The following is a 13,116-nucleotide window of genomic DNA, read 5'->3' as shown; positions in this document are numbered from 1 at the left end:
CCAAGAGTATATTCCATGAGGCGTGGTGAAGGGGACTGCCTGCAATCACTGAGGGAACGATTAATTACAAGGGTTACAAAACAATGTCAGTGTAGTGGTTCATCACCAAAAAAATAATAGATGTGGATGTATGGTGCAGTAAAACAATGACCCCAAACACACAAGTTAATCAACAACTGAGGAGAATTACTACCCAGATCAGTTCTCTGAGTTTAGACTGCTGATATATCATAATTATAGATTTTTCAAATATTTTGCAAAATAAGGGCCACATTAACAGATTTTACTCTAGATAAACCAATGAAACCATTTTTCCCCCTCTCTCAGCCCTTAGTGAACGTTTATTTACTTTCATTCATTTTTGAAAATCTTTGCACTAAACACTACATCGGCTGATATAATGTTATATATATATATATATATATATATATATATATATACTGTATATACTGTATATATATATATACTGTATATATATACTGTATATATATATACTGTATATATATACTGTATATATATATATATATACAGTATATATACCTGTATATATAACATTAACATAACATTAAAACCACCTCCTTGTTTCTACACTCACTGTCCACTTTATCAGCTCCATTTACCATATAGAAGCACTCTGTAGTTCTACAATTACTGACTGTAGTCCATCTGTTTCTCTACATACCTTTTTAGACTGCTTTCACCCTGTTCTTCAATGGTCAAAACCACCACAGAGTAGGTATTATTTAGGTGGTGGATCATTCTCAGCACTGCAGTGACACTGACATGGTGGTGTTGTGTTAGTGTGTGTTGTGCTGGTATGAGTGGATCAGACAGAGCAGCGCTGATGGAGTTTTTAAATGCCGTGTCCACTCACTGTCCACTCTATTAGACACTCCTACTTAGTTGGTCCACCTTGTAGATGTAAAGTCAGAGACGATCGCTCATTTATTGTTGCTGTTTGAGTTGGTCATCTTCTAGACCTTCATCAGTGGTCACAGGACGCTGCCCATGGGGCGCTGCTGGCTAGATGTTTTTGGTTGCTGGACTATTCTCAGTCCAGCAGTGACAGTGAGGTGTTTAAAAACTCCAGCAGCGCTGCTGTGTCTTATCCACTCATATCAGCACAACACACACTAACACACCACCACCATGTCAGTGTCACTGCAGTGCTGAGAATGATTCACCACCAAATAATACCTGTTCTGTGGTGGTCCTGTGGGGGTCCTGGCCATTGTTGAACAGCATGAAAGGGGGCTAACAAATCAACAAAAAACGATCTTTTTTTGTCATCTTGACAATACACATCTTTACATCTGTGTGTACAGTTTCTCTGATTGGCAGAGTTGTAAATTGAATATATCAAATAATGTGGCATTAAATGAAGACAGTGGTCACCTAGTGGGTAGAGCTTTGGCCTATCAACTGAAAGGTTGAGAGTTTGTATCCCAGCTCTGCTATGCAGCCACTGTTGGGCCCTTGAGCAAGGCCTTTAACCCTCTCTGCTCCAGGGGCGCCGTACAATAGCTGACCCTGCGCTCTGACCCCAGCTTCCAAAAACAAACAGGGATATGGGAAGAAATAATTTTGTTGTACTGTACATCTGTATATGTATACATGACAAATAAAGGCATTCTATTCTAAAGCTGTCTGGTTAAATCAGACACCATAGCATACCATTACAGAGGCAGAAAACATATTTTTAATTGATAGGACAGTTAGATTCCTTCCAGAGTCTGAATCTGGCCTGTGCTCTCTATGATGTGTACTCTTTAAGAATACTACTATAATGTATCATTTCTTTTTTTTTTTTTCTTTTTTTTTTTTTTTGCTTTTTCAGAAACTAAACCAGGAAACGGGCTGTTTAAAACCGGAAACATTGCTCTCTTCGGAAACGTAGTGTACAGTGGGCTGCTGAACGATCACTTCTGGCACTTTGGGGTTCCCCTTGTCACAAGACTGGTGAGTAAATGTTTACCTTTTCCTATCTGTTTGATTTATGTCTGCTGCCTTATCTATCTCCCACATTCACACTATAACATATGAAACTTTTGCTTGATTCTCGTCTGCTTTCGTCTGGATAAGCTTTCATTGATATTGTTAGTAAAATGAAGTTTAGAGTGACACATTCTGGGATACTTTTGGCCTTATTGAAAGGATTGCAGTATGAAAAAATGAATTGTAGGTACATTGTTTCATTTTTTATTGGCAGTTAAGGTATTGCAACATTGTAATAAGGTACAATAGTTGTGTCGTGTTGTGTTATTACTGTTTTTTTTATATATTTGTATTTGTAACTGTACAGCTATTTAATATTACTGATGGTGATTGGGTTGGAGTATTTTATGTGTAAGAGTGTGATTGTACCTTGTATGAGTGAATCCCCCTTCTTATTGTGATACACAAAGTACACTTATTAGTACATGTATTGATAGATGCAGCATATGATTTGTACACCACATTCTCATGACCACTATGACAATACATACAGTTCTAATGCTCATGTTGTCCAGAAGCAGTAACAGATTCATACTCACTGGGTAGAACGTCCATGCTGGTGCACATGAAGCCCTACCTCCCAATTTTTTGGTCAGTAGAGCTAATCTATGTTGGCTTAATAGCAGTTATGTTATGGTAGGTTGATGTTGCTGTATAGCTTATTCCACTGATCAGTATGATGTCAGATCAGTTTGGCCTGACTAAAATAAAAGCTAAAACTTTAGTTTTGACTTTTAAATTCTATTGTAGTTGTAATTCAGTTGACTCTAAATTGGTCAATAAAAGCAAAGCAAACTACAAATGGGATTTGACGTGCCAACTAGGTCACAGATTCAGTTAAATCAGCTCACAGGTTTTTAAAACTTTAGTGACATAACCTTTTCCAGGATGTAGCCAATTTAGTGCCCAATGTTACTCCTATTTCAGTGAAATCTACAATTTTACTAAGCAGTTTTATTTCATTTGGCATCATTGCATTTTTATGGAGACGTGTGACTAACTTCACTGGCAGAAGAGTGTAAACAATTCCTACTGTGCTGATGTGACTGTGGTTTCGTACTGTTTTATCAGGCATAAGACAAGCTTGTTTTCATCTGGTTGCTTTAACATTATTGTATCACCCTTCAAAAATTTTTATCTAATTTGAAATGTTCCCAAATGTTGCCAAATGCAACCTTAAATATTATGTTTTAAAATGAAGCTACAGTTCATAGCAATTATTTAGCTTTTTTTCCCTCCCAAAGCAGCTCAGATTTAGTCATTCAATTGTTCTAATATTCATTAGGATGTTTAATCTGTAACACATGCATCATTAAACCTTTCACTCTCCTGATTATGACCTGCTTGGCAGGTTATTGAGATGTCATCTTAAAATTCTGTCAGTGCGGTGTCCTTATTTCATTTTCAAAGGAGTGTCAAGCAGTAAAAATGTGTCGGCGTGTCTACGCAGCCTTCAGTGTGACAGCACCAGCAAAGTTAATGTCACACCTGAGTCATTTGCCTGATGTGGTTTTAAATGATGCTTTCAAGGAGACAGTTCTGTTTGTTAAGTGTTTATCAGTTAGCTTGTAAGTACATTATGGACAGAAGTATTGGGACAGACCTTTTAATCATTTAATTCAGGTGTTTTATCTAGTTTTATGCAGTCTGCCTTTACAAACATTTGTAAAATAATGGGGAATTCTAAAGGATTCAGTGAATTCCAGCATGGTACTGTAATAATGCCACCATTGCAACAAGTAAGTTTGTAAAATTTCCTTCCTCCTAGATATTCCATGATCAACTGTGAGTGGTATTGTTGAAATATGGAAGCATTTAGGAACCACGTTAAGTAATAGAGTGGGGTCGCTGAGTGCTGAGGCGCATAGTACATAAAAGTCGCTAACGTACTGCTGACTCTATAAATGCAGAGTACCAAACCTCCTTTGGCATTAACATCAGCACAAAAACTGTGAGCTGGGAGCTTCATGGCATGGGTTTCCATGGTCGAGCAGCTGCATGCAAGCCTTATATCAGCAAAAAAAATGCCAAGCGTCAGATAGAATGGTGAAAAGGACTTTGGACTCTGGAGCAGTGAAAACGTGTTCTGTGGAGTTATAAATTATGCTTGTCTATCTGGCAGTCTGATGGACAAATCTGGGTTTGGTGAATACCAGGTTGATGTTATCTGACTGACTGCATTGTTCCCCCTGTAAAGTATGTTGGATGAGGGTTAATGATATTGGGCTGTATGGAGAGGGGGCTGGGTTATGGCCTAGACCCCTTAGTTGTTGAGGCAACAATTTGGGGTAGGCCCTTTTCTGTTCTGTACACAAAAGGTCCATAAAGGCATGGTTAAATGAGTTTAAAAGAGCTCTGACCTCAACCCTGATTAAACATCTATGGATGAACTAGAATGGAGATTGCGAGAATAGAGCTGCAAAGGGGGGACTCCATATTAATGCCTATGGATTTAAAATAGGATGTCATATAAGTTCCTATAAGTGTCATGTGTCACAATACTTGTCCATATAGTATATGTACATGGTTGTCAGAATGACTACATACTGTATACCAGGTTTTATGGTTACAGTATAGCCCTATTTATATCACACATAAAGAGCACTTATTTGCAGGATGCTTTAGAAGGAGGAGAAGGTTAAGATGCTAGCTGATGTCATGATTCTGTTAGCTTATGTAGAAGTGCAATTAGTTTTCTTCTTTAAGGACCCAATACCACTGCTTAATCTAGATGTTGTAAAATGTTTTAGAGGATGAAAGCATTAGCTTTAACTTTCTACAGTGGTTAGCAGGTGGATGTTACCAGTTTCTGTATTAAATACTAAATTGTATATATTTAAAAGAAAAAAAAAATACATTTGAGAACCACAATCAGTGTAATAGATTATAGAGAAACTATTAATAAAAAATGCTGTGCAAAATTCCATAATCAAGACATACACTGATCAGCCATAACATCAAAACCACCTCCTTGTTTCCACACTCACTGTTTATTTTATCAGCTCCACTTACCATATAGAAGCACTTTGTAGTTCTACAATTACTGACTGTAGTCCATCTATTTCTCTACATACCTTTTTAGCCTGCTTTCATCCTGTTCTTCAATGGTCAGGACTCCCACAGGACCACCACAGAGCAGGTATTATTAAGGTGGTGGATGATTCTCAGCACTGCAGTGACACTGACATGGTGGTGATGTGTTAGTGTGTGTTGTGCTGGTATGAGTGGATCAGACACAGCAGCGCTGATGGAGTTTTTAAATACCGTGTACACTCACTGTCCACTCTATTAGACACTCCTACCTAGTTGGTCCACCTTGTAGATGTAAAGTCAGAGACGATCGCTCGTCTATTGCTGCTGTTTGAGTTGGTCATCTTCTAGACCTTCATCAGTGGTCACAGGACGCTACCCACGGGGCGCTGTTGGCTGGATATTTTTGGTTGGTGGACTATTCTCAATCTAGCAGTGAAAGTGAGGTGTTTAAAAACTTCATCCGTGTCTTATCCACTCATACCAGCAAAACACACACTAACATACCACCACCATGTCAGTGTCACTGCAGTACTGAGAATGATCCACCACTTAAATAACACCTACTCTGTAGTGGTCCTGGGAGAGTCCTGACCACTAAAGAACAGCATGAAAGGGGGCTAACAAAGCATGCAAAGAAACAGATGGACTACAGTCAGTAATTGTAGAACTACAAAGTGCTTCTATATGGTAAGTGGAGCTGGTAAAATGGACAGTGAGTGTAGAAACAAGGAGATGGATTTAATGTTATGGATGATCAGTGAATATAATTGTATATTATTTATTTATATATTATATAAATACAGAGTTGTTTATTAACTTAAACTAGTTGCGTGAATGTTGAATAAAAATTATACAAAAATATGCTGTATATAAAGAAGGTGCTTCACACCTTGGTATGAAATTAATTAATGAATTTCCACTGAAGGCAGTAGAATAAAACTTATTACAGCCTCAAAAGGTTGACAGTTTACACAAAAATCCATGCTTGACATTTACTTCTGAAATCCATCATGTTATTCTCAACAAAATAATTGTGTGATTGTACAAATTGCATATTTTGCTCTCAGAATGGCTTTCTCTCTCTCGATAGATTACACTGCAATGGTAAAAAGAAATGCCCTACATTGCATATTTATTAAAACATGTTGTTTTATTATTATAAAAATGTCTAATTTCTCTTTAGTCTGTTAGTGAATGTATTTATTTGTTTATTTATTAGGTTTTTAACGTCATGTTTTACACATTCATGACAGGACAAGAAGTTACAGGTTACATACTCAGATCAGGCATAACATTATGACCACCTTCCTAATATTGTGTTGATCCCCCTTTTGCTGCCAAAACAGCCCTGACCCATTGAGGCATGGACTCCACTAGACCCCTGAAAGTGTGCTGTGGTATCTGGCACCAAGATGTTAGCAGCAGATCCTTTAACTGGGGCCTTCATGAATCTGACTTGTTTGTCCAGCACATCCCACAGATGCTCGATTGGATTGAGATCTGGGGAATTTCCTTGGACCACTTTTGATAGATACTGACCACTGCAGACCGGGAACACCCCAAAAGAGCTCCAGTTTTGGAGATGCTCTGATCCAGTTGTCTAGCCATCACAATTTGGCCCTTTGTCAAACTCGCTCAAATCCTTACGCTTGCCCTTTTTCCTGCTTCTAACATATCAACTTTGAGGATAAAATGTTCACTTGCTGCCTAATATATCCCACCCACTAACAGCTTCCGTGATCAAGAGAAAATCAGTGTTACTCACTTCACCTGTCAGTGGTCATAATGTTATGTCTGGTCGGTGTATGATTCATCAGTTTAATTTCAATGTCAAACACAGTCATGGACAATTTTTGTATCTCTTATTCTTTAACTTGCATGTCTTTTGACTGTGGGAGGAAACCGGAGCTCCTGGTGGAAACCCACTCAGACACGGGAAGAACATGCAAACTCCACACAAAAAGGACCCAGGTGACTGTGCTACCTCTGCTAGTTAGTTAGCTAGTATAATTTTGCTGGTGTTATTCAGTCTGCATATACACCGATCAGCCATAACATTAAAACCACCTCCTTGTTTCTACACTCACTGTCCATTTTATCAGCTCCACTTACCTTATAAAAGCACTTTGTAGTTGTACAATTACTGACTGTAGTCCATCTGTTTCTCTGTGTGCTTTGTTAGCCCCATTTTATGTTGTTCTTCAATGGTCAGGACCACTACAGAGTAGGTATTATTTGGGTGGTGGATCATTCTCAGCACTGCAGTGACACTGACATGGTGGTGGTGTGTTAGTGTGTGTTGTGCTGGTAGGAGTGAATAAGACAGCGGCGCTGCTGGAGTTTTTAAACACCTCACTGTCCCTGCTGAACTGAGAATAGTCCACCAAGCAAAAATATATCCAGCCAACAGCGCCCTGTGGGCAGCGTCCTGTGACCACTGATGAGTGTCTAGAAGATGACCAACTCAAACAGCAGCAATAGATGAGCGATCGTCTCTGACTTTACATCTACAAGGTGGACCAACTAGGTAGGAGTGTCTAATAGAGTGGACAGTGAGAAGACACTGTATATAAAAACTCCATCAGCGCTTCTGTGTCTGATCGACTCATACCAGCACAACACACACTAACACACCACCACCATGTCATTGTCACTGCAGTGCTGAGAATGATCCACCACCTAAATAATACCTGCTCTGTGGGGATCCTGACTATTGAAGAACAGCATGAAAGCAGTCCAAAAAAATATGTAGAGAAACAGATGGACTACAGTCAGTAATTGTAGAACTACAAAGTGCTTTTATATGATAAGTGGAGCTGATAAAATGGACAGTGAGTGTAGAAACAAGGAGGTGGTTTTAATGTTATGGCTGATTGGTGTATTTTACATGCTTACTGTACAGTCCCTTGTAAATCATTGCTGATGTGTGGAAATGACACAGTTATCTACTAATGCAAACTTAAAAATGCTGATTTTTGCAAGGGTAAATAGTTCATTTGATCAAAGCGCTGTGTACAATTTAAGTAAAGGCAATTACAGAGTATTGTGATTAGTGTCGGCATTTTTGTATAAGCTGTCACGCGGTGATAAAGGCTGCGCTTTGAGCCTTTGTGCTCTGGCCGTGCGCTTCCTTTAACAAATGATCCAAATTAGTTGTCTGCCTTGCAGTATGAGGTAAATGAAAAAGCGTAATCATTAGCATGAAACTGCTGCATCGGTGAGGACCCAGGCAGGTTGTGGGAAAATACTTTTACTGATCTTGACTTGTGGCCTGGTAATCCTGTCTCCATTCCGAGACCACAGTATTTCCACTAAACTGCATTTTAACTGCATTACGTCTCACCGACGTGTTCAAAACATCCAGCACCACCGGCAAATGGAGAAAAATGGACAGCGCTTGTTTTTCAAACTTGGTCTCCCTCGATTTTCCATAGCGAGTTAATGAATAAATGAATTGTAGCGGTAATTGGAAAGGAAAGGAGTGCCCTGTGAGTGGAGGAGAGAGGCATGCAGCTCCATTGAGTTTATGGAGGCAGAAATGATGACGCTGGCTAAAGCGCTAATGAAGAAGGCAGGGGAGACTGAGGCGGACTGGCTGACAGGACTAAGAGTTACAGTGCACGGCGAAATGTGTGAGAGTCTGTGTGTGTATGAGAGAGAGACAGAGAGAGAGAGAGAGGGACGAATCCTCATTACTAGGTGTGTTAGGTACTTGGTTTGCACGTGGAATAGTTTGACGGTTCTCTACTCCATGGCTGGTGAAAATGAACAGGGCAGGTGAAAAGGGATTACTGGAATGGGAATGTCCAATCACTGTCGCTGGCATCACATGGATGGCTGGATAATGCTGAACGCTGTCAGCTGGCTGTCAGAGCTGAATTTCAGCTGTTCAGCAGAAAACGAGTAATTGATAGCACTCCTGGGGTGCTCAGGTCTTGGAACCACACAACACAAGCGTGACTCTTACATCACACAGGCTCTTAATATCTGCCATTTTTGATGTGGTTATGAACCTTTGCGCTCTGTTGTATTTGGTTCTATTATTACAGCTCAATTCTGGGATTTCACAGGGACACAAAACAGTCTGCTCAGTTTATTTTGCTACCTTGAAATATTCTAGGGCTTGTACAGTTTCCAAGACCTTCTGCGCTCATGAGCAATACGACCTCCCAGATGTGTTTACCTGCTGTTGGCGGCCACCAGGTCCTAATTAAGACGGCCTGGCATGGGTATTGGCTCAGCCTCGGACCTGTCTGGCCAAAACCTTGCTCATTTGCTCTGCTTACAGAAGAAAAATACTACTGGCCCTCTCTGCTTTTCTCCACTTGGCTAGACACCTAGGTTCAGGTGAAAGAGAGCGATTACATTGGCTCCTGAGCACAAGGCATATTATTTGTTCCAATCTTCGCTTTAGCTTCTTATAGAAGTATGGCCTTATAGAAAAATGTTCTTGTGATCAACTGCTTACCCAATTAAAGAAAGGATTGCAGACTGATGCATAAAAAATCTACACATTTCTACATATTAAACACCATTTACATTGTCAGATCTTAATGTTGTTTTTATTTTCATTTTTTAAAGATTAAATATTCACAGATATAAATGACCCACAGATTTTACATTTCCCTCTCAAAGCCAATAATAAAGTGTACTCCAACACTATAATTTGACAATTGAGCAGCTCGATATCTGTGTTTGCAGAACATACTCTATTTATTCTCATTAATTTAGCCACTGTAGTCACCTCTAATAATTCTGTAATTATGTACTAGTCTATACACTGGACAATCAATATCTGTTTACTGTTCTTAACTTACGTCTCTTCATATCACTTATCTGGTCACTGCTGCACTTTAACTGTAATATATGTAAATAATCTCTATCTTGCACTTCTGGTTAGATGCTACTGCATTTTATTGGCTGTGTACTCTGCACAATTACAAAGTTGAATCTAATCTAATCTAAAAAATGAAATGCAAGTTTACGAACTTAACACTATTACACGTTAACCTTTTACAAACTTAACCTTAACACGTTAACTTAATTCACACAATTACTGACTGTAGCTCAACTGTTGCTCTGTCTATTGGGACCCCCTTGTAACTTAGTTTTGTTGAACCGGACCTCTGTAGGACTCCCACTGACCAAATTATGTTAGTACATAGTAATAACTATGTAATAACAATGTAATAACAGGGTAGTCAATGCTGAGAATGGTTCACCACCCAAACATCTGATTTTGGGGGTGGGGGGGTCCTATGGGGGTCCGATTGATTGATTAAATGGGTACAAATGAGCGTACAGAGTACAGATCAACAAATGTTCTTTGGTCTGTAATTGTATACCCAGTCTATGATCAGTGTAGCTTATGAGATAATTAATAAATGCTCAAAAATAAAATTAATTTATACATAAAAGTTTATAAAATCTAAAGAAAATAAAAACTAAAAAAGTTAATAAGCAAAATTACTAAATTAATATTGAACAAGGAACTATTTTGACATCAGTATAGGTCAGTGGAGTTAAAAAAAATAACTACAAAAGTCCTGGGTAAGAGAATTTGCGCTGATCATATTGGGAACCAGGAAAGGCAGACTCGTCCTAAAGTTAGTGACAAGGCCTCACTTAACCTGGGGTCATCAGGCAAAAAGATCCAGTCCACAGACTGAACAACGTAGCATTAAAAATTGAATAAATGGCTAAGGGGAGGGAACTTTAGGAGTTTAAACATGAAGACAGAAAGAGAACACAAGAAGACGCATAACCAATTCAGGTCTCCGACTATTTTCCTCCCTTTCTCTCAAAGGAAAGGTTTCTTGTCTCTGTAATGGAAAATGACGTCCCGAGGGCCATTCGTATGCTCAGTACTTAACCTGAACAAGCAGCACCCCTTGCATGCTGGGTAATGTTTTTGAAGCATACGTAGAAAAAAGGAAAAGAAAAAGAATAGGTGTTTCTTGGGTGTAGAAAATAGCAAGATCCAACTGAGAGAAATAAAGTGGTTGTGAAATAAAGGAAGAGCTAAGAAATAGGATTGTTGAGAGAGGAAATGGGAAGCAACAGAAACAAATCCAGTTATCCTTCACATGATTAGTGAGCTTGTGATACTTAATACCCTTTTATTCACTTTTCGATTATCTGTACCATGCGTGATCAGCCTGGTTAATGTTACGTTGAAAAATGTGTCTACTTTATATTCTTCTCACTTACTTTTGTCCTAAGGACTACCACCATGCTCTTGAAAACCCAGTGCAAAAAGCAGAGCTTAGTAATTGTCCACGCATCTCTTTTCCTTTTACTTATTTATGACCAAGACTTGAAATAGACTAAGACTTTTGATAAAGACGGCCTCTCCGATCCAACTTGCTGAAGGAATATTTCGTTTTTGTGTCCCCATGGGAGCTGATGGAGGGGAGACAAGAGCCACACACTGTATTAAAACCGAAAGAAATCAATCGTTTCGAATCTATAAAAAATGTATGCATAACGTTATTGCTTCAATCACCACGTAATATATTTAGAAGACATAAGCCTGCGATAATGGTGGACTCAAATCTGATTTTGCGCTTGTATTGATTAAAAGCTCGGATGAAAATGAATGATGGGACGCATAAAGATTTAACCCAATAAGGTACTTCATAACCTAATAAAGTGCTTCAGATCTCTCCGGCGCGTTGTTTCAATCACGCCAGTGAAACGAAGGCACTCCTCAATCCTCATTTCAGCAGCTGAAAGGTTAAGATTCAAGTTGGTCAGCTGTGAATCGACTGTGTGAAGTTGAATTTGCTGAGGCAGGCATGTTCAACCTCCTACAGCCCCCACCTCTCAGCCCACCAGTACACCAGTGCCTCCACCTTCCAAGAAGCCAGCAAATGCACACATACCGGTCTTTACGCATGCAGGACTTTACCTCTGCCAGCCCGAAGAGAAGCCCTACTTACTGCACGCTGCCTGTCGAGCGACTCCCTCGGCTCTCCGCTCTCGCTGACTCCTGATTGGCCGAGTCGCACAGTGCCAGATCTTCCTCTTGAAGCTCAGCTGCATCTTTCACCAGCATTGCACTGGAAAAGAAGAAAAGACAGTAAACAGAGCAGACAAACAAGCTAGGAAAAAAAATACTTCTGATCATTTTATGTGCACTTACAATTTCCTTGGCAGAAAACCGAACAAAAATCTGATTGCTTCTTGGCTCTTGCACCGGGCGCTATTTGTGCTGACCACCACAAGACTGTAAACTCTCCTGCAGCTGCTCACTGAGAAACACATCTCTTCAGCTCTTCTCTTCAGCAGGAACGGCAGGCAAGTGCATCTCTCGCCACTCCTCCTTCGTTCCGGGCCTGGTTGAGTAGCGATTGTAAAGCTGTGACTGCATCAGCGCCGGCGAAGATCAGCGCATCGTCGGAGCCATGCTGGAAACCGCTTTTGAACAGCTTCTGGAGTGTCTGCCCTAGAAGCTGAGCTTTCCTACTGAGTAATAAGAAGCTGCCAGTGCGCAGACAGCAGGGGAGCCAAACGTGCAAGTGCTGAAAGAGCAAGTGAGAAAGTGCCAGTAAGGAGAAAGCTGTGAGTGGTCACTGAGAAGAAAAGAGCCAGGGGAAAGTGCAAAGTAACAGGACACAGCGCTTTTCTTCTCCCTCTTTTCTCCTCGTTCTTTCCTTTTTTCCTTAACGAAAACACACAGGTTGCGAGAAGAAGAAGAGACCCTGAGAAAGTTTTGCATCTTAGAACATGCTGGCCTAAAAAGAACTAAGAAAACTCAACAAAAAGAAAACGGACTGTCAGCGCATCCTATCATATCGCAAAACTGCAACCCCTCTGTTTTCTTTCCTGTGGCTTGTCTTCACCTTTCCTCTGGCCGAAATGATGATGTATTTTTGGGTAAGTAACATGTTTATACTTGTCATATTGGCCTGCCAGCTGTAATGCGTCCATACTCTTCGTCTTCCTCTTTCTCCTCTTTCTCTGATTCAGCAATCAGCTACATACACTGAACACATGGAGAGAAAAGCATAGAGAACTTAAAAGACTTGCTTCGAGTAGTGTTTAATACACTCCATTCTGATAGGCCCTGTTTAGCACTGCTGGACT

General features: G+C 39.9%; 1 protein-coding gene across 1 annotated transcript in view; it reads left to right on the top strand.

Annotated features, from left to right (window-relative positions):
- Positions 1 to 13,116, top strand: part of rbfox3a (RNA binding fox-1 homolog 3a) — a 699,121-nt gene that overhangs the window by 473,612 nt on the left and 212,393 nt on the right. Inside the window, exon 5 of the mRNA XM_063003695.1 lies at positions 1,838 to 1,959. Within this exon, the coding sequence (XP_062859765.1) occupies positions 1,838 to 1,959 (122 nt within the window). The remainder of the gene's footprint in view (positions 1 to 1,837; positions 1,960 to 13,116) is intronic.

This window comes from Trichomycterus rosablanca, chromosome 10 (genome assembly GCF_030014385.1).
Source record: "Trichomycterus rosablanca isolate fTriRos1 chromosome 10, fTriRos1.hap1, whole genome shotgun sequence".
Classification (NCBI taxonomy): domain Eukaryota; kingdom Metazoa; phylum Chordata; class Actinopteri; order Siluriformes; family Trichomycteridae; genus Trichomycterus; species Trichomycterus rosablanca.
The sequence above is the reverse complement of the archived record's forward strand: the minus strand, read 5'-3'. Positions and strand labels throughout refer to the sequence as shown.